This window comes from Epargyreus clarus, unplaced genomic scaffold (genome assembly GCF_041222505.1).
Source record: "Epargyreus clarus isolate Ecla_fem2 unplaced genomic scaffold, WU_Ecla_fem_2.2 ptg000034l, whole genome shotgun sequence".
Taxonomy (NCBI): domain Eukaryota; kingdom Metazoa; phylum Arthropoda; class Insecta; order Lepidoptera; family Hesperiidae; genus Epargyreus; species Epargyreus clarus.
In genome coordinates, this window is record NW_027332239.1 from 2,868,683 (window position 1) to 2,894,170 (window position 25,488).

General features: G+C 35.2%; 1 protein-coding gene across 1 annotated transcript in view; it reads right to left on the reverse strand.

Moving 5' to 3' along the window:
• Positions 1–219: 219 nt before the first annotated feature.
• Positions 220–25,488, reverse strand: part of NGR-A11 (neuropeptide receptor A11) — a 78,055-nt gene continuing 52,786 nt past the window's right edge. Inside the window, exons 2-3 of the mRNA XM_073091118.1 lie at positions 7,805–9,238; positions 220–1,175 (exon numbers count right to left, since the gene is read on the reverse strand). Coding sequence (XP_072947219.1) covers positions 7,807–9,174 — 1,368 coding nt within the window. The 5' untranslated portion in view covers positions 9,175–9,238 and the 3' untranslated portion in view covers positions 220–1,175; positions 7,805–7,806. The remainder of the gene's footprint in view (positions 1,176–7,804; positions 9,239–25,488) is intronic.

Here is a 25,488-nt window from a genome sequence, read left to right on the forward strand (position 1 = left end):
TTGGTATGCTTGTGGCCATGTAAGTTAAAGTATAGTATATTACCAGTTTAGTTAAAAGGTGGGAATCGAACCTTATAATAAAAAAACAATGTGAGCCGTCACGGGACGCCTGGCAGATGTGAAACATCGACATTATTTTGTAAAAGTAATATGCAGAAAATAACATATTGTGATAGGAACTAAGTATGTCAAAATGATAAAATAAAATATTACGCGTCGCCACGCCAGAAATTACGCCGGTTTTACGTGCGGCTATAGATGTTTCACATCAAAAATATAACATTTTATGACAGTAACAATTTATAAACTTATTTTATAATAAAAGTAGAGAATTTGTACGATAGGGTGGGTCATAATTTTATTATTTACAGTTTCATTTTATGAACTTACGCACGCATTGTAACCATCTCCTAAATTAATCTAATGAATAACTACAATAATAATATATAAGACTGAGGCAAAAATAGAACTAAATAGAGACTTGAATCAGAAATCTAAAAACGTATTTAAGCTACGCGTACACCGGACTTACAGCCGACATTTTAATTAAAAGTTTGAAATTGGGCTCAACGGTTTATTCAAAAAACACAAAGACGTTTCATAGAGAAACGTAAAATTTTATTTTATACTATATTTTATCGTTACTTTATGAATAGGCCTTTGGACATCTACTTGCGTTCCAATTAACACATTTATAATATTTTTTAATTGATATAAAAGTCTTATAAATACATAATATATACAAATATATAACTATTGGTTAATTTTTCAAACCTTTATTTACACTGTCATACATAAAAAATACATTAACAATCATACAATCCTACTAAGAAAAGTTATTTTATCCCGACAAACAGTGAAAACATTTTTAAATTATGTCTTTGTGTATAATTTATGCGCCAGGCGCAAAATGCTGGGTGTCATTTTTCACACATAATTTACGTCTCGTAATGGTACAAGCCAGCATTGTGTTGCCTGTTAGCAAAATGCTGACATGTATTCTTACAGAAAGCCTGATTATGTTCTCGCATATAAATTTTCGTTTAGATAACACCGCCTTAATGGGTCAGAATGATGATAGATTATTATAACACAAGTAAGTAGGTATTAGTATTATTTTATAAATGTACAATCCCGTTTTGTTATCTGTCGAGAACTCGGAGCCGTTCACGTGTCTGGAACAAACAGAACAATTATTTGTATAACAATAGACAGAATTACAGCAGTGACAGTTTATCGAGAGTGAATGTATTTTTGGCGGGAATAAATGTTCTGTAACATGTATTACATTTTATTGCAAATCGTTTTCAGTATTCAAATTGTCAACCAGAAAATGGGTTTGTAGTGTGAAAAAAATTTATCCTTCGGTTGTAAATGTTATCAGAATTTTTCAATCCTATGAAATTCAATAGTTTTGAACAAACAGAACAATTATTTCGTATCACAATAGACTAGAATTACAACGGCTACAGTTTATTGAGGTTGAATGTATTTTTGGCGGCAATAAATGATGTGACGTGAATTACATTTCGTTAAAAATATTGTTGCAGTCTTTAAATTGACAACCAGAAAAATTTTTTGTAGCGTGAAAATATTAGCGTCTATTTTTGTAAAAGTTATTAGATTTTTAGTCAGTGTTAGTAACTAGTAACGTACTCAATACTTTTGTCATTGTTTTCATTCATATATCTAATCATCATCATCATCATCAACCCATTAATACTGTCCCACTGCTGGGCACGGGTCTCCTCTCAGAATGAGAAGGATTAGGTCATAGTCCACCGCGCTGGCCAAGTGCGTATTGGTAGACTTCACATACCTTTGAGTTTTTTTTGGAGTTTACTCCTTAAGAAACGATGTGAGTTATAAGGCCCGGTACGGAAATTTTATGAGGAGTAAAATCAAGTGTAACACGAAAAGTTGAGGCGTAACGGTAACCAAAATATGAATCAAGAGTGCTTTTGTTAATTTAAAATACAGTAAGTTCAAATCCCATATGAAAGTAATTATTACAATAAAAATAATTAGCAATATATAAAACATTAAAACGTCATTAACTAATTTGTTTACATTTTTGCATAAATTAAGTTATAGGTTTGATCATTTATAAACACTGTGAAAAATATGAACATTGGCGCCATAATATGATTAACAATCTTTTATGAACGTTTTTAAAGAAGAGTAACATATAAAATCAGTAAGCAATTGAATAAGATATAATATTAGCAAAATAAGTTTTTAACATAAAGAGGCTTTTGTAATTTACTGATATATTAATTTAACTTATAAAAATGGATGCATTATTGATCAGCACCATCTATCAACGATAAACGGGCAAAATCAAAACAGTATTATTTAATATTTATTACAGAATTATTGCTAATGAATTATGTTCAAAATAAGTTATATAAAATTAGCAATACGTTTTAAATGAATTCTAGAATTATAAAACATTCAGAAACAATCCAAATTACATATAATAACATGTTTATTGAGTCTCATATAAATTTCATCCGTAAATTGCAACAAGGATATTTTATAGATGGCAAAGAAATTATAATTATTAAGTTTTAAGTTATAAAACGTTTAACATTGTTTTAAATATAAATAATTATATTATATTAAAATTTACTTTAATATAAACAATTATATTAAGTTACCATTATAATATTTGGAACCAAAATACATAGATTGATAAACTTGCAAACTTACAATTTATAAAACTTGCCACTAGATGGCGCTATTTTATATTATTTTGTAACATACATACTTTATGTAATACGCATTATTGAAGTAATATAAATAATCCGAATAATTATAGATATATGTTTGTTTCTCTTATCATTTTAGCAGATGCGTTCATTTACCTACCCTTCTTTCTATTCGATATATATCATAATTATCATTCGTAAGGAGTAAACTCCAATCGTGCGTCGTAGCTGACACACACACACTTTTTTTTTTATAAATCTCTCAGGTATGCAGGTTTCCTCACGATGTTTTCCTTCACCGTTTAAGCAAGTGATTTGGACTGGATTTGAACCTCGGACCCCTCGATCGAGAGGCCGCTTTCTTAACCACTTGGCTATCTATATATCTAATGCTATATATCTAATGTTCCATATGAAATTTGGTCATCCAAATTCCATAGGAAATCAGACCATAATTATGTACCCGCTGACATCATTTGATCACCAGTCCACGTGATAGGGGAAAGCCTTGGACTCCTTAGGACCTAATTAACTTAATATGGCTCTATTTAATTTCAAAGAACACTTTGTCAACTTAGATTAGAATTAGATTAGTTAGGTCATAGGTTGAATTAGATCCCTGTAGGTAAACCTCTATTTAGCTTAGAACCCACATGCAATTGCAAAGCGACCTTTGGGACGCTCCAGGTAAAACTTCCTGTCTCGGATAGTTTCAAAACTAGCTTTGATAAACCTTTAGCTCCGGGAATATATCGCTAATTTGATTAATTAACGAGCTTCCGGGCTTGCACAGGGATTTCGTATGAAATTTTCGGATTTCCGGACTAATTATGATAAAAAAAAATTTATCATCATCAACCAGTTAATTTCTTTGTAGTAGATACGGATCTTATCTAAGATTTTGTTTATAATACTGTAGCAAACGTTACTGCCAGTCATTTATTACCGGCCAAATAAGACACAAGTTTTATCTTACACAAATTGAATAGATATTAAATAAATAACGAAGGTGCTGCTGTTTCTAAAAACAATATAGCTAAAGATGAACATATTATTGACTGATGTAGAGAAAGTTCTTAGTATATGTTAGTACATGTCAAAAGAAAAGGTTTATCCACATTCCGTCTGAAGACAGAAGTTTAGGCAGAAATTGGTGTCACTAATATCTGACTATCTACATCGTCGTCAATCCGTGATTGTCTTAGTTTTCAGTGCTGGTCTGTATTCAGAGTTTATGGGGCTTATGCAATAGTCAACCAGGTGGTCCTAGTGCGGATTGATAGAGCTAACATACCTCCAAAGCTTTGTTATTTTTGTAAGCTCATACGCTTGCTGTTTCCTTACGATATTTTCTTTCAGCGTTCAAACTATTGTGATAATTATTTTTCAAAGTAAGCATAACTTTATCAAATTAAACAGTGTCTGGTATTCGATTGTCGATCGAGTTTTGTTTTAGACTAGCAACATAAACTAGTGTGAAGATCCGCGTGGCAGAGCGCCACCATATTGGTGTGGAGCGGTCACCATATCGGTGTGACGCGCAAAGGGTTCCGGGTTCGATCCCCGGCCAGACAGATCTGAGTGATGAATTTAGATATCTGTTCTGGGTCTGGGTGTTTGTGTTCATCTTTGTGTATGTCATGGCACCCATGATACAGGAAATCCTAGTGTAGGGCTTTGAGTGTAGAAAGCCTTTAAGCGTTTAAGTGTAAGTGCACTAGAGTCGATTACTATAAAAAACTTATACGTAACACGAAACTAATTTCAAGTGGCAAGACCAACAAAGTTAACGCAATGTTAAATAATCAACAGTGTGTATTAATTAACGAACTGTCTCGTGTTCCACGATACTGTTCCAGACTAATCGAATAGAAACTTTGGCGCTAATTCAATTATAAACCTATTGTCGCAGATGGCAGTGTTTATTCAATAAAGGTGCTGAAATCTGTTTATTGCTATTAAATTGTGTACCATTATTTCATTTACAAACACCGTGAGAAGAGATCGGGATTTTAATTCTAAGTGTTTTTTTAAAAAAATATTCTGTGGTTGTGTTTTGTGTTGTTGTTAGCTTTGACGGTGAAGGATAAAATAGTTAAGAAACCTTTATGGCTAAGAATACTTCTAGCCATGATTTGGGTAGATTTGTCCACATCATGGTTTGATTTGAAGGTGGTAGAACCCTTTGTGGTTCGACTCCGGCGGCACCACCGCCACACCTATTTCTGCCTCATAACAGCAGTGTTAAGCGCTGCTGTGTTCTGGTTTAAAGGAATGTGGGGTGTGGTAAGGGTGACATACTTTTTCGAGGTGTTCCAGCTTAGTCCTCAGGGGTGGCGGCGCATCTGTGGCCGGCCTCAGGTAGGAATATTTAATCCTACCTGGGATTGATTATAGATGTCCATGGCAGTAGCCATTTACCATTAGGCTGACTGCATGCTCGTTTGCTACTTCTATATTATAAAAAAACACCTGATCTCCATGTCAAATGCTAACATCATATTTATCATTTTGACAGAGACTTGAAATTTGTAGAAGGCAATTCACAGTATTAACGAATGTTATAGATTTGATACTGCGTTTCTAAACAAGTTTCAGATCCCAGGTACAAAGGTATATGAAATATGATCACTTGTTTTAACGTTAAAGGAAAAAATCGCGAAGAACTTGCACGTTTAAGAGTTTTAAACAAATATTCTCGAGTGTCCGTGGATTCTACAAATTTGCACGTGCCGAGTGCGGTGGGTGTCGTCTAAACTCTGATTGGGAAAGAAGACCTATTACCAGCAGACGGACAAAAATCGATTGATGACGAGTAATCCCCAACATTGGCAGGTTTACATTATTCTTCTTCCCTGAATTCGAAAGCACGTTTTGATTCCTTGAAATGATTTTTAACAATGATAACAGGAAAATTACGATAAACTATTTTAATTGTGATTGAATCATACTACCAAAATGTATATTCTGAGAGTTTAAAATTTAACAATGTCAAAGGTTAAACAGAAATATGTCACTGAACACAAAAGGCCTACCACAATTAACATGTGTTTATTGGTACAGTTCACGTCAATAAACGCCTAGAAGCATACTTATTTGCTGCGAAGTGTATAACGTTTGACATTAAATAAATTGAATTGATATAATTTCTACGAATTCTGTTTGTGGATTTTCATATTGGAACTCGTAAATCAGTTTCGAAGTCACGACTTCCAATTAGCGATCAATCTGGGTTGTTCGCTAGTTAAATTACCATTTACATAGGATTTTCAATTACGGAACGAGGACTAAATGATATATTGCTTATGTTTGGAGGAAATACTGTTATATCCAAGGTTTTGTCAAGGTAAATGTGGTGAAACAGGTCTTATATAGTCATTTATCAATAATATTTGTTACGAGTATTATCGATACGTATGGTTCAATAGCAAAATTTCTCTATTCCTTTCGATAACTTCAATCTCCAATAATATTTTTTTCGTTTGCATAGCTTAGAGGTAGGAGATTCGCTCTTTATTTTGTGCTTATTATCATTATAATAATTGTTTTCTAGCAAATAAAGGAATTGTATTGATACTATTAGGGTTCCATTAACGAAACCCAGGGGTCATCTTCATGTTAAGTCAAGTCCCAGCAGACATCCTACTTTTAGCATTGGCGATTAGCTATTGCTACTTGTCGAAAGTTAATTATTCGGTTAAATACATTTCGCACATTACCTATCGGTCTCAGCTACTTTTGGATGTTTGATGTGGCGGTAGAATATTGACATTCAAAAAGACTTCTAACGATAATCTACACTGAATAAAATATTTTTGTCTTCGACTTTGTTGCAGTAATGGAAAACCAATAACAGTTCTTGCACTTCGCTGGTAGGATGTAAATGCTGGTTGACTTACAAATGAGGTAACCATTACAGTCCTCAGGAGCTTCACAACTCTATGATTGGTTTTAGGTCGGACTGTTCTTTGTGGAGTTGGTTACAGAGGTTTCGATGGAATGAAAAAATAATTACAGACAACGTAGACTTTGCATAAACTATGGTAATTAAACTTTGAACTCTAAATATAGTGGTCTTATATTTTAACATTTACCGCATATTTCAAATTTATAGAGACGATAAGGAGTGTGATACCCAATTAGTGCGTAACAGTAATGGTTCCGAAGACGTGCTGCAGGAACTTTGCCAATTAGTCAAATTTAACGGCTAACACGAAAGCATGAGATAGCCGAATTAAAATCATCTTAGTTGTACGAAAATGAAAGTCCAAGTGATGACATGTGCACGTGATAAATAACTTAAACATACGAATAATTGAATATATCATTATCACCTACATCACCTACAAAAGCAATATGAAAACAAAAAAAAATCGAGCGAAGATATAACAAATATTTTTAAGTAAACAGACATTATAATTTAATTACTTTGTTTAAAGATTGTTTATCGTTAATCGATAAATGAAGTTTAATTTTGAAATGCACTTTTTCATTCTATTTTAGTGCATAGAAAGCAAACTATTTTTACCATGAAAAGAAATGGGGGCACGCAAAGGTTATAAAAAGGTCAGGTTGGAAGTTTATTTGAAGTTTAATTAGTTAGGTAAAATGTCATTGAAGCTAAAGATGAGATAAAATCTCATAGTATATCTTCGAGTAGATATGGCTTTCAAAGGAAATGTTTTTAAGACTCGTAGGCACATCTTGTAACTTATATTATTTAATTATTTAGCTAACAATAAAATGTGTCGTAAGAAATTTCATGAATAATACAATTATATCATATAAATATGTATACAAATATATTTATCTTCTTATTTTTGTAAATTATGTATTAAACCGATATGTAGTAATTTTAGTAATTAGTTGTTAGTTAGTGCACATTGTTAAAGTTTGCTGTACTTATATGTAATTAAGATCATATGTAAAACATATTTTAAGGTTTAGTATTTTATCATTGTCAAACATGTATCTTGTTGATAAGTCTAAATAAATAAAATATTTTAACCCTCGGGTTTGTTATTATCTTTGTTTTGATCTAATAACTTTTACAACGAAAAATACGTGATGTGTAAATATTAAATCAAACTTACATTTATGGCGAAGGCTTCGCATCTTTGACTTCGCTGAGCTGCGATTCCTCGTCTATTAACTGCAAGTTCACATTTTCACTCTTCGTGTGAAATGTTGCAGAGATTGTTTTCTCCTCCAGCAAAATACTTTCTATCTCAACACCTTTGTCTCTTTTGCCATTCCCTTCTGACATGCGGTGTTTAAGCGATGGTCCCCGGTTAAATGAAGAAGCCATTAGCGATTCCTGAACGGTGTCATTACCATTGCAAATCTTATCTGTTTTGTGCGTTGGCATCCTCCCTGAGTGATAACTGGACCTCACCCCGCCCGTTGATTCGAAAAAAGGAAGGACCTGTTTGAATTCTTTCCTAAAATTCTCATTCAACCAGGCGTAAAGAAATGGATTGCAACACGTCGAAGCCATTGCCAACGAGTGTGCTAGGAAAAATGAAAGATAATAATAGTTCCACTCAGTCAATTGTGCGTAGAAATCATTCAAAATATTTATTAAGTTAAGCGGTAACCACGACGTGCCAAATATAATGACCATCGATAAAAGCATTCTATTCGTTCGTCTCTTCCTATCTCTGTCTGCTTCTTCTCTCCTGAAATTCCTTGCGCCAGGTTTTGACCTCGCGCGGTCGTTCAATCTTATGCTTACGCAAGTATAACATACTGCTATCACTAAAAATGGTATAAGGAATTGAAGAACAGTGGTAAATACACCAAAAATTTTCCGTGACCTATCTGAGGGCCAACTTTCTTCACAGTAGTAAGCTTTATTCGTTATTTGTATACCCATGAAAAGTCCGTACGGACAAGTAACAATTAAAGAGAATACCCATATAAAAATTATTATAAAGATGCACGTATTTAGTTTCATACGTGGATGGAAAGGGTATATGATAACAAAGAATCTATCTATCGCTATTGAGGTGAGAGTTAAAGTGGATATGTAGACGCTAGTTCCTTGAGCGTAGGGCATGAGGTGGCAGAGTAGTCGTCCAAACACCCATCGTCCCAGAAACGTGTACATCGGAGTTAAAGGCACTGAGAATAAACAGAGTAGAATATCAGAGAGCGCCATGTTCGTTATGAATAAGTTGGTGACTGTTTGCATCGCTCGGTTCCTGAAGACTACATAACAAACTAGGACGTTGCCGCATATACCAAGAACGAAAATTATGGTGTACAGTATCCAAAATGCGACCTGGACGACTTTATTATCGATGATATCGGTGGTCTTGTTCGACTTAGGCTCATCAATAACTCCGACGGAGACTCCTGCGAGGGTCTTCGTGATGATAATCGCACCACTGACGTATGTGCTGTTAACAGTTATAGCAGTTGGCTCGTTCATGCTTGTTTCCGTAAATTCATAATAGTTCATGTTGATAGATACTATGATCAGAGAGCCAGATTATTGATTTTGTCGCCGTGTCTCCCCAATCCATCTGTGAACAAAGATATTTCAATTGTATCATATAAATCATTAAATAATATTTTCACCGTCATTGATTGATCTATAACTATTTCAAATCTTGGCAAAGGTTTACCCTTAGAAGCAGAAGGGTTCAAATTGTGACCTACTTAACACAGTGGAATGTAATTTGGCAGGGGTTATATTTTAATATTACTAAACTTATTGAGACAGATGGGTTACGTCACCTTTGGACACCGACAACACCAAATGAGTCGCGATTGTATCACCAGCTTTGAGGAAGATTTATTTTTCATAATTTATCGACGATCCCCATGTCATATTGTTTCCAGAACACCTTGAGAGGAATTTATTCCAATTGTATGTTCGTGGTTCAAAAAGTCAGGCAAGCTGTACGTGATGGATCATACTTCGACGAGTCTCTATGGAGGAAGTGTTCGATACTTCTTTCATACTAAAACTGCCTGATCTTAATTAGCCGTTTTATTAACATTCTAGGCTTTTTACTAAACGGCGTTGTTCAATTAGTTTAGGTTGGTAGAAAAATATAAAAGTATACGAAAAGGAGCCAGTAGCCCTAGGTGGATAGAAAATATGAAAAAGTTGCAAAGAAAACATAATACATGAAATTAATTAAATAAAACGTTTCCTATTTTCGTTGAATCCTTCATTTTTGAGCAGTATGCTTGCTTTAAATTGTCTTCTGTGATTAAATTTTCATTTGGTATAATTTAGCTTTATTTATCTGTTATAAAAGTGAAATTGTATAATAATATAAACTATCATTTTTATCCAACTGCGGAAGTTAATGTTTTTCGAACGTATGTTTGTCTCTTTCTTTGGCAAGCCGCAAATGAAAGAAAGAAAGAAAGAAAGAAAGAAAATATTTTATTCAGGAAAACTGTAACACACACTTGAAGTAGTTTGTTACATGAGGTGTGATACAAGAGGTGTATTTGTCTAAATTGTGGGTATGACATAGGCCACATTATCTCTCTATTCTCTTGACTATTTTAACAGGCGAGCTTTTTGTTCTTATAATAAATTCCTCATGATGTTTTTTGAAATAAATTTGCATTATGTTTTTTGTACAACCAGTCACAATACATAATTGTACCCTCTTTACAAGCGCTTCTCAAACGTCCATTTATTATATTTACTTTGAACAATTACATTATAATTGTCACTGTCATAACAGATGGGACCCTTATCTAAATATGAAATACGTGTTGGCGACTTGTTTAAAGTTAAACGATCGACTGAAGCGACAAACGCCGTATTTAAAATGTAAAGCCTAATTTTATTGTCGCCGCTACTGTACGAATGTACTGTAATATGTTTTTGAAAAACATGGACAAGATATTTAACGTTATGTTTAACGAACACTTGGGTAGTTATGGCGTATTTAAGGATATCCTAATTATATAAAGGCGTTCATAGGAAGGAAATGCCATCTCCGAGTTACCCATTGGTTATAATTTTTAATTCTAAAATATAAATAAACCATTATTAAATCCGAGGTAGGAAAAAAGTTTTTTTATAAAAATTTTGACTATGTGTGTTTCTACAGTCCTTTAAGTTTACTTCACTACTTCAGATCTCAGAGATATCATAGTTGAATACCTCTACAATATCAATATCATAGTTAAAATAAATTATAGTCACGTCCTAAAATTATGTTAAACAAACCCGTTTCTTGATCCCATTACTTTATCAAAATAAGCCTCAGTATGTTCCCATTTTATGTATATTATAAAAAGTCAAAGTAATGTATTAAGATGGGGAGTTACACCCGTTGCTCGACAGCCATCAAACCAACACATTAACTCAGTGTGTGTTGAATGTGAAATGTGTATGGGAATGTGAAATCATTTGGTGTGTACACCGCTTTCACGTTTATGTGTTTTCACGATACTTTCATGAATGTAACATAAATTTCAAAATGTAATTTCGAATATGCGCTCGCCAAACTGGCACAGATTGAAACGTGAAGATAGAGCGTTTGGCTCGTATAAGTTTGCAAGCGCTTGTAGCGTAGCTTTTGGTCAAACCAAACGTTTGTGGAAGTTTGGAGTTTTCGGCAAATACCAAGCGTGTAGTCGCGGCATAAAAATACGTGCGAAAAACATATCCCTTTCTTTGCAGTCGTGTAAGATCGTAAAGTGATTAAATAAATGAGTTGAATTCACAAAGATTACATAAAGGTACTTTGGTAACTTTCAAATATCACAATATCCATAAACTCGTTACATGTTTCCATCACATTACCAAAATAAGCGTATATACTCATTACTCATATTACATACGTTGTAAAAATTCTTATAAAAAGCGATGTTTTACCCAAACGATAATGTATTAAGTTGGGGAGTTACACCCGTTGCTCGACAACCAGAACGGCAGCCATCAAACCGACGCATTAACAGCGTGTGTTGAATGTGAAATGTGTTGCTACGGTGAAACGTATTTCTGTTTAATAACAGCAGTGTTAAGCGCTGTCGTGTTCTGGTTTGATGGGTGAGGTAAGGGAGACATACTTTTCCGAGGCGTTCTAGCTTCGTCCTCATCGCGTTGCGGCGCATCTATGTCCGACCTTTCGTAGGAATCAAATCCTATCTGGGGTTGATTACAGATGTTTATGGGCAGCAGTAGCCTCTTACTATCAGGTGGACTGCATGCTCGTCTGCTACTCCTGTATTATATGTATATGTTATAGTCAAAGTCCGATACACAGTCTCTTCGCGGAAGGACTGGTTTATCCTAGGTTTGGCCAAAGCCATCAGGCAATCCCCGAAATACATTTCAATTTCGCCCTTTGCCTGAAGTATTTTTAGTCAAACCCAGGAGCTCCTAACTTTTCAGTCAAACGTCGAAAGTAAATTATTATGTTTCGGTTTTGGCCTAGTCAATCCTAGAAGCGACTGCAAAACTCGGTCAAACGTTGATCTGAACATGTTTAAACAGGATCATAATGTCTCTCGCGGTGTTCCGACCGATTGTTTTGTCATTTCATGTTCGTTCATTGAGCGTGCGGGCGTGTAATTGTGTAAAATTGAAGATGAGTGAGGTTAGGTTAGGTTGGGTTAGGTTAGGTTAGGTTAGGTTAGGTTTTTTTAAATTATTAAAACAATAAACATCAAAATTTTAAAAATGTTTTTTTTATACCTATCTTACAAACCAACCTCCGTATATTCCAAAGCATTTATTTATTTATTTTATACTTTATTGCACATCGTACAAAAGGTGGGCCTAATGCCACACGGCATTCTCTCAAAGCATCTCAAATATAAAAGTGAAAATCACGTAAGCTGACCAATCAGGTGTCAGAACTGGCAGAGTTAAGCGGTTCTTAAGACTTGAAAGCTGCTTAAATGATAAAATGCTTCCAAATATACGAAGATAAGACACTTCATACCTATATCGGAGTTTGACTCGTCAAACCCCGATTTAATAAAATTGTGTTTTGACGTTTGCCTGACCAAATTAGTCTCTCCCAGGTTTGACGAAAATTGTTTAGTCAAAGGCCGAAAATTTACATTTGTTTGGGCTTTGACTAAGTCATTCAGTCTGACCTGAGGATTGACCAGTCCAACCTAGGAGCGCCGGAGCTTCGGAGTTTGCCTATAACATATATAAAAAGGGAATGAGAAGACAGTTGCTGTGAACACCGCTTTTACGTTTTCACGGCACTTTGTGAATATACCGTAAAATCCAAATTCGCTGTTTGGTGTGTAGGGCGTGGTAAAGAATGTGATATATGTACTTACATACAAACACTCGAATAACATTCACCGCAATCGCATTACCTATTTGAAATGTATAAAAACGACTGGAATATATTAACTCCAATTTCGCAAATAATGTCACATGTTCTATTATTTCATAAGGACATTGAAGGGTTAAATATGGAAATCGGAAATCGATTGAGAGTATCGAAAACCAGCCTTTATCGATAAACGAGCCATTTGCTCGCCAACAGAGAATTTATCGTCAAAATAAAACTGAACATCTACTCGCAGGAGTCGCTGTTCCGTTGTAAGTTTTAAGTGATGAGCTGAAACTGATTTTATCTTTATAATATTTTTTTCTTTCAACTCGGCTCCTTTTTATAACATTTTTTTGCCTTGTTTCTCGTACGACTCGTACGACCTGATGGTAAGTGGCTACCGTTGCCCATGGATATCTGTACTCATATCTGGATAAGATTATCTTCGAAGATTAAGCTGGAAAACTCAGATAAGTTTGTCTTCTTAACCACACCCTTGAAGCGGAACACAAAGTAATGTACCCGGTCAATACTGTTTAATTATACAAAGTACTATGCAGCACGTGATGTTATTTACCTAAAGACATTCAATTACATATACAGTCGGAATAGATTGGAAATAGCGAGAAAAAGTGTTATACACGTCCAATCGGTATTAATTTAATTGGAAACATAAGTCTAACATCAATAATTCAGAGTGTGAGTTAGTATGGGGGGTAAAAGTCAACCCACACTGAGAGCAGAGCAGAAAAAAACACTGCCTTAATATCCAAATTAACTCTTATAACTTGGAGCGTGCCAGTGAAGTCGTAATCGAGATACGAAAACATTTGGAGTCGTAAAAAGGGGAAATTAATGTTGTCGCAAATTAATGGACTGCTCCAAATCTTACGCAGAATTCAATTTACGTGATTACATCCATTTTGAAGGACTCGCCAAATTACTGTTTATTGCCAAATTGTTGGTTTCTCCTCGATTTGGTAAGTGGGTATGGAATGTGGAGTTTGACCTTTAATGTGATTTATGGAAAGGTTTGATTGATTTATTTATTTTTATTTTATTTTATTTATTCACCAAAATCCACAGCTACTTAAATAATATAGATATAATACTTCTATGTTAAGCTAATTAGCCAATTACGGATTTACATTTTACGGACTAAACATTTAATTGCACTGCAACACTAAGTAATATTAGAAAGATGTGTGTGTATGTGTGTGTGTGTGTGTGTGTGTGTGTGCGTGCGTGTGTGCATGTGTGTGTGTACGTGTATATGTGCGTATGTGAATGTGCATATTTTTATTTTTAACGTAATAATATAAGTAATAACACATAATACAATAGTAAATACCAAGAATAAAATATACCTTAATTTGTTTTATACATATTGATTGTCTATATAAATTATATATTATATGTAATAACAAAATATAAAGTATAATAGATATATTTTTGTAAATAATAAATAATGCTTCATTGATGCTAAATTGTAATTATTACCTATTTATTCCTATTGATTTCTTTTATTACTTCATGTTTGAATGAAGTCCTACTATTGTAAAAAATATCAATTTTATTAAACATCTTATTATAGTTTCTATGTAACCTGTTAACGATAGAATTCTGCGCATAGTTAGTACGTTTTTGAGCAGTAGCAAATAAAGCTGTTTGTCTAGTTCTTAATTTAGGGACACAGAAAGACAAGGTCTTCGACGCTAACTCAACACAATCAATTTTACTATTACATATCCCATGTAGGTATAACATGTCGATTAGAGTTCGCCTCCCTTGAAGTGACATAATATTGTAATTAAAGCAGGAATCTTCATAATCTATGTATTGTTTAGAATGTCGAAAGTGTAGATGCTTTAAAAAATTTTGCTGTAATTTCTCCAGGTTTTGAATGTAGGTTATATAGTGAGGATTCCATACTACGCTACAGTATTCAAGAATAGTTCTTACAAATGAAAAATATAGTATTCGTAAACATTCTATGTCCGAAAAAGGGGTACTAACTCGCAACACAAATCCTAGATTTTTGTATGCTCTATTTAATATTGTGTCTATATGCTCCGAAAAAGTTAGTTTAGAGTCCATTTTAACGCCCAAATCTGTAACAGTATTCAATTTGGTTAGATTAACATTATTTAGTGAGTAATAATAAATTATTGGTTTATTTTTTCTAGTAAATGAAACGAAGGAGCATTTATTTATATTTATGTCAATTAGATTTTCAGCATAATAATGATTTAGCCTATTTAGGTCGGCCTGAAGATTAATACAATCAGTAAGGCTTTTAATTTTCATGAAAACTTTAGTATCATCTGCATACATAAGGAAGCGTGCATGTTTCAAGCATCCACTTATGTCATATAAGTATGTAGCATACAGAAGCGGACCCAGAATGGAACCTTGTGGTACACCAGAAGGGATCTGAATAAAATCGGAACGAGAACCTCCAACAACTACTGCTTGGGAGCGATTGCGTAGGTACGACTCCAGCCATCTTAATAAATTGCCATGGATACCTAATTCATTTAATTTTCGTAGGAGTATGTTGTGGTCAACGCGGTCAAAAGCCTTTTCAAAATCTGTATATATTGCGTCTACTTGCGATCCACCATCAATATTATTCAGTACATAGTCTGCAAAAACTCCCAAATTAGTAGCTGTTGATCGGTTCGTAATAAAACCATGTTGTTCTGTCGGAATCGAATTGGAAATTAAGGATATATATGTGAATGGACAACTCTTTCGCATAATTTACTGAGCACATTTAAAATCGAAATGGGACGATAGTTCTCGATTGATGATTTAAGACCTTTTTTGTGTATAGGAACTATATGTGCTTTCTTCCAAATAACAGGAAAGAAGCCCTCACGAAAGCATCTATTAAAGATATTCGAAATAGGTGAAGATAAGGATTCAGCGCATTTGACAAAAAATAAAGGCGGTATATTGTCACAACCAGCACCCTTTGATACATCAAGATTTTTAATTAATTTTAGAATATAATCACTACCAACTTCAATATCATGAATATTGCCTGTACGCGAATTAGGGTTATGATTATTATTATATTTATTATTTTTAAGGTATGAAGACCGATTAGTCGGTTTATTAAAATTTTTCTCGAAAAATTTGTTGAAGGCTGTACATATATCTGCTTTGTCGTTAATGACCATATCTTCATGTGTCATCTGTTGGGGATAATTATAACTATTTGTCTTTTTGGATTTTATGTAAGACCAGAAATATTTTGGGTTTGATTTAATCTTTTGTTGCGATAAATTAGTGTAAGTATTAAAACATTCAGACTGCATCTCTTTCTGTCTGCGACGTAGATAAGTAAATTGTGCGTAGTCATTAGGATTATTAAATTTTTTCCAATCATTATGAACTTTATATTTCTCTTTAATTAATTTAATTAAAGGTCTGCTAAACCAAATAGGATATGTGTAAGAACCCGAGCAATAGACCATAGGAACACATGTTTTTATGCAACTATTAAGTATGTAATAGAAACCATCAATTACAGTTTCCATGTTAATGTCATTATCCATAATGAAAGACCAATCTTGTTTATTTAAAGATTCGTTAATCATATCGTAATCCGCGCGACCAAACATGTATTTTGTTCGTGACTGTGCTTTAAGAGAGGGTATAAGAAAATCTGAAGCAGAAATCAAAAGTGAGGGATGATGAGAATCTTCCATCACTAAACTAAATTTAGATTTATTTATAGTTACTGATGAGTCTGAAAAAATTAAGTCCAACACTTTATTATTTTTATTTAGAATGTTATTGTATTGCATAAGACCCATAAGAGACGTTTGGTCAATAAAATAAGATGCAGAATTCTGAAAATCAACAGAACCCTTCCTTAAAATAATAGGTTCTGCAAGTGTCCAATCAATACAAGGTAGATTAAAGTCTCCCGCCACTACAAAATGATCCTCGGGATGAACACTACGTATCTGAGACAACATATCTACGAATAATTGAATGCGTGATGGGAGCGACGAGTTAGGAGGAATATAAATAACTGCCATATGCAAATCATGCTCCAAACCTAATGAATTAGAAGGCACAGTAACCCAGATGCATTCTAAGTCTTCGCAGTGCCATTCGGGCCTCATGCGCGCTTGTAGGTATGGGGCACACAATAACATTACTCCACCACCCAACGACCCGCGATCACGACGAAATAATACATATTTATTATCACACAACTCCGAATCCATGATTCCGTCACACAGCCATGTCTCAGTAATCAAAACTACATCAGAGTTCAGTAGAAGTAAGTTATTATAAAATTCATTGGTCTTTGTACGTAAACCACGTACATTCTGATAGAAAATTTTAAATGATTTTAACGTGCTATCCATTGCGTATAAATTGAATAATTACAATGCTAACTGTATTCTTGAACCCTATATAAAATAATTTTATAGTTAAGGATATTTAAAGTATATATACTAACCGTAATACAGTTATTGTTGAGACAATATGTTACCATCTTACTTAATATAATGAATACGAGATAGTTAAATATAAGAGTAATAATCATTTTTCTTGTTAATTTTATTACCAAATATATTGTAATATAGTACTTTATATAAATTTTTAGGAATAAACAGTATACATATTTACTTTTATTAAGATGCAGAAAAATTATATATCTGTAATATGTAGGAAATAAATAGTAGGACAATACATACATTATAAGTTTCATGTGTATTTTATGTGTAAAATTGTGTGTATAATGTGATATATGTGTATTACATGAATTAAGTGTGTGTGATACAAGTAGTTGTATGAAAAGCTTAATAAACATTATTACTATAAAGGTAGTTAAATAACAGCTTACCAAGATTGACAAACAAGTATAAGTCAAGTGATTTTTACAATATCTGCCGAAGAATTGATGGGAATCGGAGGTGAAGTCTCGTTTTTTCGAATATAAATACGACAATTTTTTGTCCATATAAACTTGTACCCTACCACTTGATTGCCACGTTACATGCAATTAAGGATGCCTTGCCACTAAATGTGCGAGGTAAGTAAGCTGTGGATGTGTGAAAAATCCATCAATAGGATAGGACGACCGGCATGGCGGAGCGGTCTCCATACCGGTCTGATGGGCAAAGGGTTCAGGGTTCGATCCCAGGCCAAATAGACAACTGAATGATGAATTTGGAGTTCTGGGTATTCGTCTTTGTGTGTATCTTTGGCACCCACGACTGAGGGAATCCTAGCGTCAGTGAGTGTTTTTATTTTCGGTGTTTAGCTTAGTTTAACTCTGGAAATAAGTACAACAAAGCTATGTTGTTATATGGAATGATACTAGCTATGTACCTGGACAATCACCTTCTTATATAAACTGTGTTTTACAGGTTTTGAAAAAGAAATGATCTATACAAATGAATAAAATTGTAGCGTTTGTTTGTAATGTTAAAATAACAGCTTTTGGCTGGCTGGACGAATTTTGAGGCGACTAACTTAACTGACTGTTAGTTGACATTACAAGGACTAACATAGTATACTTTACCTAGAAAAAAGGGTTCCGTTTTAAAATATTAAAACCCCTGAAATAACCAAGTATTTTCACTTCTAATCGCGTGTGATACCGCAGGCGACAGCTCGTTAATTTACATAATTAAATACGAACTGGCAGAATCCAACAAAGAACTAAATAGAACAGTCGGAAACAATTGTAGCATCCTATTTGTAACGACCTCAGGGCATAATTCTGCCATTGACACGACGTCTGCGGCCGCCTGTCAAATTACTTGATAATCCGAGCAGATTTGGATAATACCCGGTATAAAGTCCCACAGATTCATGGATACTGATGATATTCATGTTACTATTATGAATATACTTTATACTGTTGAGTATGGTTTTCCTCTCAGAATGGGAAGAGTGAAGACCATATTCGACGACGGTGACTAAGTGCAGTTTCGTAGACTTTGTTTGTCATCGGTTTGAGCTCCTACACTATACACATTTACCTATCTATTACTGTCTCACTGTTCAGCGCAGGTCTTCTTTTATGATATGAAGGATGTCAGCCACGGACTACCGAGCTGGCACCTGGCCTGCGTAGCGACCCAAGGCAGGATTGGTATACTTCGTTGCCTGTCGTTAGTGTCGTTAGCGGTTGTTAACAGTCGGCGACCGTCGACAATGGTCAACAGCAAGCTTGTTTTGAAGGTGGTTCGACTCCGGCGGCACCACCGCCACACTTATTTCTGCCTGATAACAGCAGTGTTAAGCGCTGTTGTGTTCTAGTTTGAAGGATGTGGTAGACATACTTTTTCGAGGCGTTCCAACTTAGTCCACACGCATCTGTGACCGACCTGAGGTGGGAATATCTAATCCAACTGGGGTTGATTACGGATGTCCATGGGCGGCAGTAGCCACTTACCATAAGCCACCATAAGGTGAATTGTCGCTCATGTGTAACGTCCCTTAGGTTATTGAAGGTTCATATTTATTAACAAAATCCAATAGCTGTGAATTTCAGTAGCACTTAAACTCGTGACGTCATATGTTTTCACAGACGAAATCCATATGAAATATATACAATATGATGTTAGCATTAACTATTAATTTATGAATTTTGCCTAAAATTATATTATCTTAGGTAATTTGACCTTAGGCAAATTTGCGAGGTAAATATTATTATGGTAATTTATTCCCAGCTAATATACAGTCCTTAATAACAGATCGAAACTGCGGTTGTTTAATTATGTTAATAAGGACATTGGGGTTATGGGGAGGAGTGGAAATAATTTATTTGCAGCTACGGTATCGTTTCTGCGGAGGGTAATATAGTTTGATATAATATAGTATGTATGTATGTCTTATTCTTTGGCACGCCCTACAGCGCTATGTATGTATGTATGTATGGGTTTTAATGTATTAGGTTTACTTGGATTTATATAAATCGTTGGAGCGACATAGGCTATATTTTAAACCGACTTCCCAATTGAATGAGGTCATCTATTCGTTGTGTATATTTTTAAGCAAGCGTGTTTTTGTTCTTCTAACGATAACTAGTTGTGATCTTTTTTACCCCGAAAGTTCTAAATGTAAATTTACCTTTGAAGTTGGGAAAGCCTCCGTGGTTTAACTCGGGCTTCACCGAAAATCTTTCTTTTGAGGTTGAGGTTAAATAATAAAAAAATCACTCTTCATGTTTATGATTGTTGCCTCAGGTTAATTCCCTCAGAAATTCCGATATTAGGTAGATATAGGGTAGATAAAGGGGTATGAGAACCTTTTGATATCCCACTGCTGGGCACGGGTCTCTACGCAGAATGAAAAGTGATTAGGCCATATCTGTATATGGTCTGGCTGTCGACGCACCAGGCGTATTGGTACAACCATTTCCAAAGAATCTCTTTTGTAGTATAAAGGACTAAAATATTTTTAAATTTTATTTAATTTTCGTGGTTATATTTATTTCGATTGAAACAGACAGACATGAAAATGACGTAGTCAGATCTCTGTCTAATAGCTCTTATCACAGTTGACATTGATTAGCTGACATGTTTGTCTATGGGATACGACATTAGGCGGATTTGCACACAACCCGACTCAGCAATTAGGGGAAGCTACGGTCGGTTAACAAATGTCACGCTAGAGTTGGCATGTGTGAATCCGTATTCAGATTTGATTGTTGTTTGATTATTAAATGTTAAATGTTATCTATAATTGATTAATAAACAGAGGTTAATAATTATTATCAATTAATAGACAATATCAAGTTATCAATTGTAAAAAATATCTTTAGAAATATGAGAATAAAGTGTTAATTATAATTTTGTTCATAACTGAGTTGTTATGATTGCCGAAATTGGTAAATAAGTACATAACTAACTAATTTTAATTATGCTTTTTAAAACTTACTGAATAGGAAAAAATCTTTTTGTTAATTATAATTTACGTCGTTTATTAAATAAATAAAAATAGTTTTCCGTTTTTGTATATGAGCAATCATATTAATTTCGATTAAGAAACCGATGGACGGGAAAATGATGTAGTCGGATCTCTGACTAATAGCTCGTATCACAGTTGACAATGTTGACATTGATTAGCTGACATGTGCTTGTTTGTGGGAGTCAACATTTGGCGGATTTGGCACACAACCTGACTCTGTAATTAGGGAAGCTACGGTCGATTGACAAATATCACGTCAGAGTTGGCATGTGTGAATCCGTATACAGATTTGATTGCTGTTTGATGATTAAACGTTTAATGTTATTTATAATTAATTAATAAACAAAGTTTAATAATATTATCAATTAAAAGACAATGATAAGAAAATTGGTTAATTGCAAAAACTAACTTTAGAAATATGAGAATAAAATATTAATTATAATTTGTTTCAAAACTTGATTTGTTTTGATTACCGAAATTGGTAAATAAGTAACTAAGTAATTTTCTTTGTGCTCTTTTACAACTTACTGAATAGTGAAATATAAATGTTTAAAATGACAAAAAAATAGTAACTTTCCCTTTTATTGTGCATTAGCAATAATATTAATTTAGATTACGACACAGATGGAAGTGAAAATGATGTAGTCGCATCTCTGACTAAGGGCTCGAACACAAAACTGCGATGCGACGCGATGCGAATTCGCAACGCAGAAAATTGCGATGCGAATTGCTGCGATGCGATATCGTGCGGCGTAGCGTCTCTCAGGGTGACCAACAACAACAACCACTGTGCGATGCGAATCAATTCGCAAGTTCTTGCGATGCATCGAGGGAGCTCGCAGATTTTTGCGATGCGACGTCGCATCGCAGTTTTGTGTACGAACCCTATAATAGTACTCGTATCACAGTTGACAATGTTGACGTAGATAAGCTGACATATGTTTGTTTGCGGAAGTCGACATTTGGCGGATTTGCACACATCCCGACTCTGCAATTAGGGTCGGTTGATTGATGTCATGTGTGAATCTGTATTCAGATTTATTTGCGGTTTCATTGTATTGAGATCTATTTACTGATATATTAACATTCGATGTGATGCGTCCTTATCAGAATTGTTTTAGTTATTCTGCATAACAGCAGCGATAACACTGATGTGTTCTAGTTTTTCGCTTGTGGAAAGACTCTTAAACGAAATATTCAAGTTATTCGCCAGCAGTAACGCATGTATGGGTGACCAATTTTATCAAGAGTTGAACATAGATGTTCATGGACAGCAATAGCCATGGCATCGTATCATCATCTGATGGTCCACTATAAACTGATTTGTTTTCAACTTTTATTCCGGAAAAAATCTTTGTTATTCTGCTTATTTTCATGTAATATTTAGCAGGTTTATTGCCTTTGTACGTTCTTCATAAAGACTGGCTTCCAAACATCATACTGATATGAAATTTCTTTCAATATGTGTTACTTTACTCAGAAAATATTTTGTAAGTTCCGTAGTCAAAGTTAACTTATATAGCTGGAATATTGAAGGTAACTGTATATGCTTGGAAATTATGTGTGTGATAAAAGTAAATGATTCCATACTTGCTTTAACGGCGAAGAAGTAAATCATAAGATAACCTAAACGTCCGGGAGATTTATTTTTAATTTAAAGGGTATGTGAAATCTGCCCTCCTGCACTAAGTCAGTGTGTACTATTGCATTGACTCCTCATTCTGAGATAAGACCTGTGACCAGCACTGCACAGAAATGGATTGACGATGACTTTGATTATGACTTCTTCTTCTTCTTCTTAAGCGTTAGGCTCTTGTCAGAGCAGTGGTGGTCCTAGTGGCACGTTTAGCAATATTCGATTCTTGTCGCCGCCTTTCTAGTGCATTCATTTAGTGGGGCATTCACAATACCCTTAGGTTCATCGCTTAGGTGATCGTATAACTTACTCTACGTTTAATATTATTTTATTCATTTCTAGTTTGTTTGCTTTTATCTTCTACTCCCATTTAAACAGAGGTTGGAGCATTTAGTAACTTTGTTTCTTAAGTAAATGTAATACTTGAAGTGAAACTAAATAAAAAACTGGGTTTAATTATCCGTTAGAACTCCATGCAACAGTTTTCACAACGAGTACGTTGGAGGAGTGTTTTATGGAAGTTCCAGTGGGAATCTCAACTGCAGTAGTTAAGATGGATGAATGGATGAAGATTGGCTTCGAGAATTTCTTCTTCGATAACCTCCTTATACAATTGAAGTTGTAACGAGTACGCAGTCCACTATATGATAAGACACTACCCAAGGACATCTGTAACTAAGTTCGTATAGAACAGCCTTTCTTCTTAACCGATTCCTCCTGAGGGGTTCTTACACAAATAAATGAAAGTAATTGCTGAGAGATTCGCTAATAGCAGTTATTTAAAGGTGGTAGAACCTTGTGTGGTTCGACGCCAACGGCACCACCGCCACGCCTATTTCTGCCTAATAATAGCAGTGTTAAAAGCTGCTGTGTTCTGATTTGAAGGGTGTGCCCTTACCACACCTTTCAAATCAGAACACTCAGACATACTTATCTGAGCCGTTCCCGCTTAGTCCCCAGGGGTAGCGAAAAATACTCCAATTTTAGCAACAGTTGGAAGGTTCCCTTATAGCTTATAGTGTTTCGAAATACCTTAGGTCTGTCAGTAGGCCCCATTTCAAGGGATAATGTAACGAAAAGCTTTTAGGGAACCGAGATCATCTGTCGAGCGAATCTAGGTCTCAATTACTAGTGACAAAGGTTAGGGTGTGAATCGGACTAGGTAGATGATTTGTTTTTATAAAGGTAGGTATTCGAAGTAGGTTCTTCGACTTTACTTCTTTAAACGTCTTAGGAAAATAACTGGCAATTGCGAGTCGAACTCGTATATGGACGGTCCCTACATTTTTTTCATAGCAGCTATAGATGTGTGTTCATTGTGAATATTAAAGGGTCCACCTATTGCACTTCAAAAGATAAACCGAAAAATACCGCTTTTATGTCCATATTTTGAACAGACATACAGACAGAAGGACAAACGGGATTGCGGGCGACAAGCGTGGGAGCTCGAACCGCTCGGCCAGCGGCCCCGGGAAGGCACACGTATGTGTGGTTTCATACCATCGTACGCACCAGATGGTGTGGAGAGCGTCAAGCTCACCCGGGCGGAGACCGATGGAGCAGGGGGGTTTCAGTGCGGTATGAATCCATAACACTGTAACACTCTCACGGCACCTGGTACCTTTAGAAGATTTCCCCCGCATCAAAAAAGGTTTTCTGTAAACAAACTTTTCCGATAGTCTGACTCAAAATGTGTAAGTGACGTCACAGACATAAACAGAACTAATCCCGTATCAAAGCGCCGAAGTCAAAACAGCATTGGACAGATAAGGCGGGCGGTTTGTTGACAAATGGAATGATCAGCTTTCCGGCTATAGGCTATAAATCCTTATCAGACAATCGCGGTGTGTTGGATATGGGAAGTGATAAGGTTAATGGCTGACATACATTGTCACGATTCATTATTTTGATTTCGTGACAAATTGTCTGTGAAGTTTTGTCGTTTCATATTTTAAGCCTTGAAAATACCTTGCCCTTACAAAATTAATTACTAAATTAATTGCTTTAAAGGCAAAATAAAATATCGTTAAGAAACCTTGAAAGTTGTATTAAAAAAAAATCTCAAAGGTATGTGAAGACTATCATATCGACTCAACCGCATATATACAGGCTCAGTAAGTCCCCCGCGCTGGTTAATTATTAATAATTATGTATTACAAACATTACTTTGAAAAGGTTATGTAATGTATATATTTTCTTAGAATTCGAACCTCGGACTCCACGATTGGGCGGCCGAGTTTTAACCACTAGGGTGGTATGTTGTTTGTCCCTGTGGTCTCGGGAATAGAATAGGGCTACGGTATCCCCTGCCTGTCGTATGAGGCGACTAAAAGGGGGCTTCAGGGGTTGCAGGCGGCAAAAGTGGGAGCTCGAACCGTCCAGCAAGTAACGCTGGGAAGGACGACGGTGTGTGGGGCCGCATACCGTTGTAAACACTAGGTGTGTGGGAGGAGCGTAAACTGCTCCCCCAGGCAAGAGCCCGATTGGGTCATCGCGCTCGGAGGCCTCCGGTTGTATTCCATCGGAGATCCCGGAGTTCTCCACCATGCGCCGAGTTCGGCCACCTGGGCTTTAGTGCGGTAAAAATCCCACATAACCCGGCGTCGCTCCCACGTCGTCGGGTACCTTTTGAAGGTTTCCCCCTTATGTTGTATCACCACTTTTTATATATTTTTGAATTGTATATGAATATACAGGGCGTCCCGTAAGTACCACGACAAACTTGGGGAGAACATAGGTGAGGGTCTGACCTGTCTGAGAAAAAATAAATATATTATAAAGGTCTATTTCAGGCTGAGATAGTTCAAAGACTTGTGTTGAGAATTTAAGATATTTGTTAAACGGACTTGACAACGGCCAGATAGGCGAAAGTATTTCTGTAACTTAAATTTCGCGTAACTGGAATACTGAGATAAGG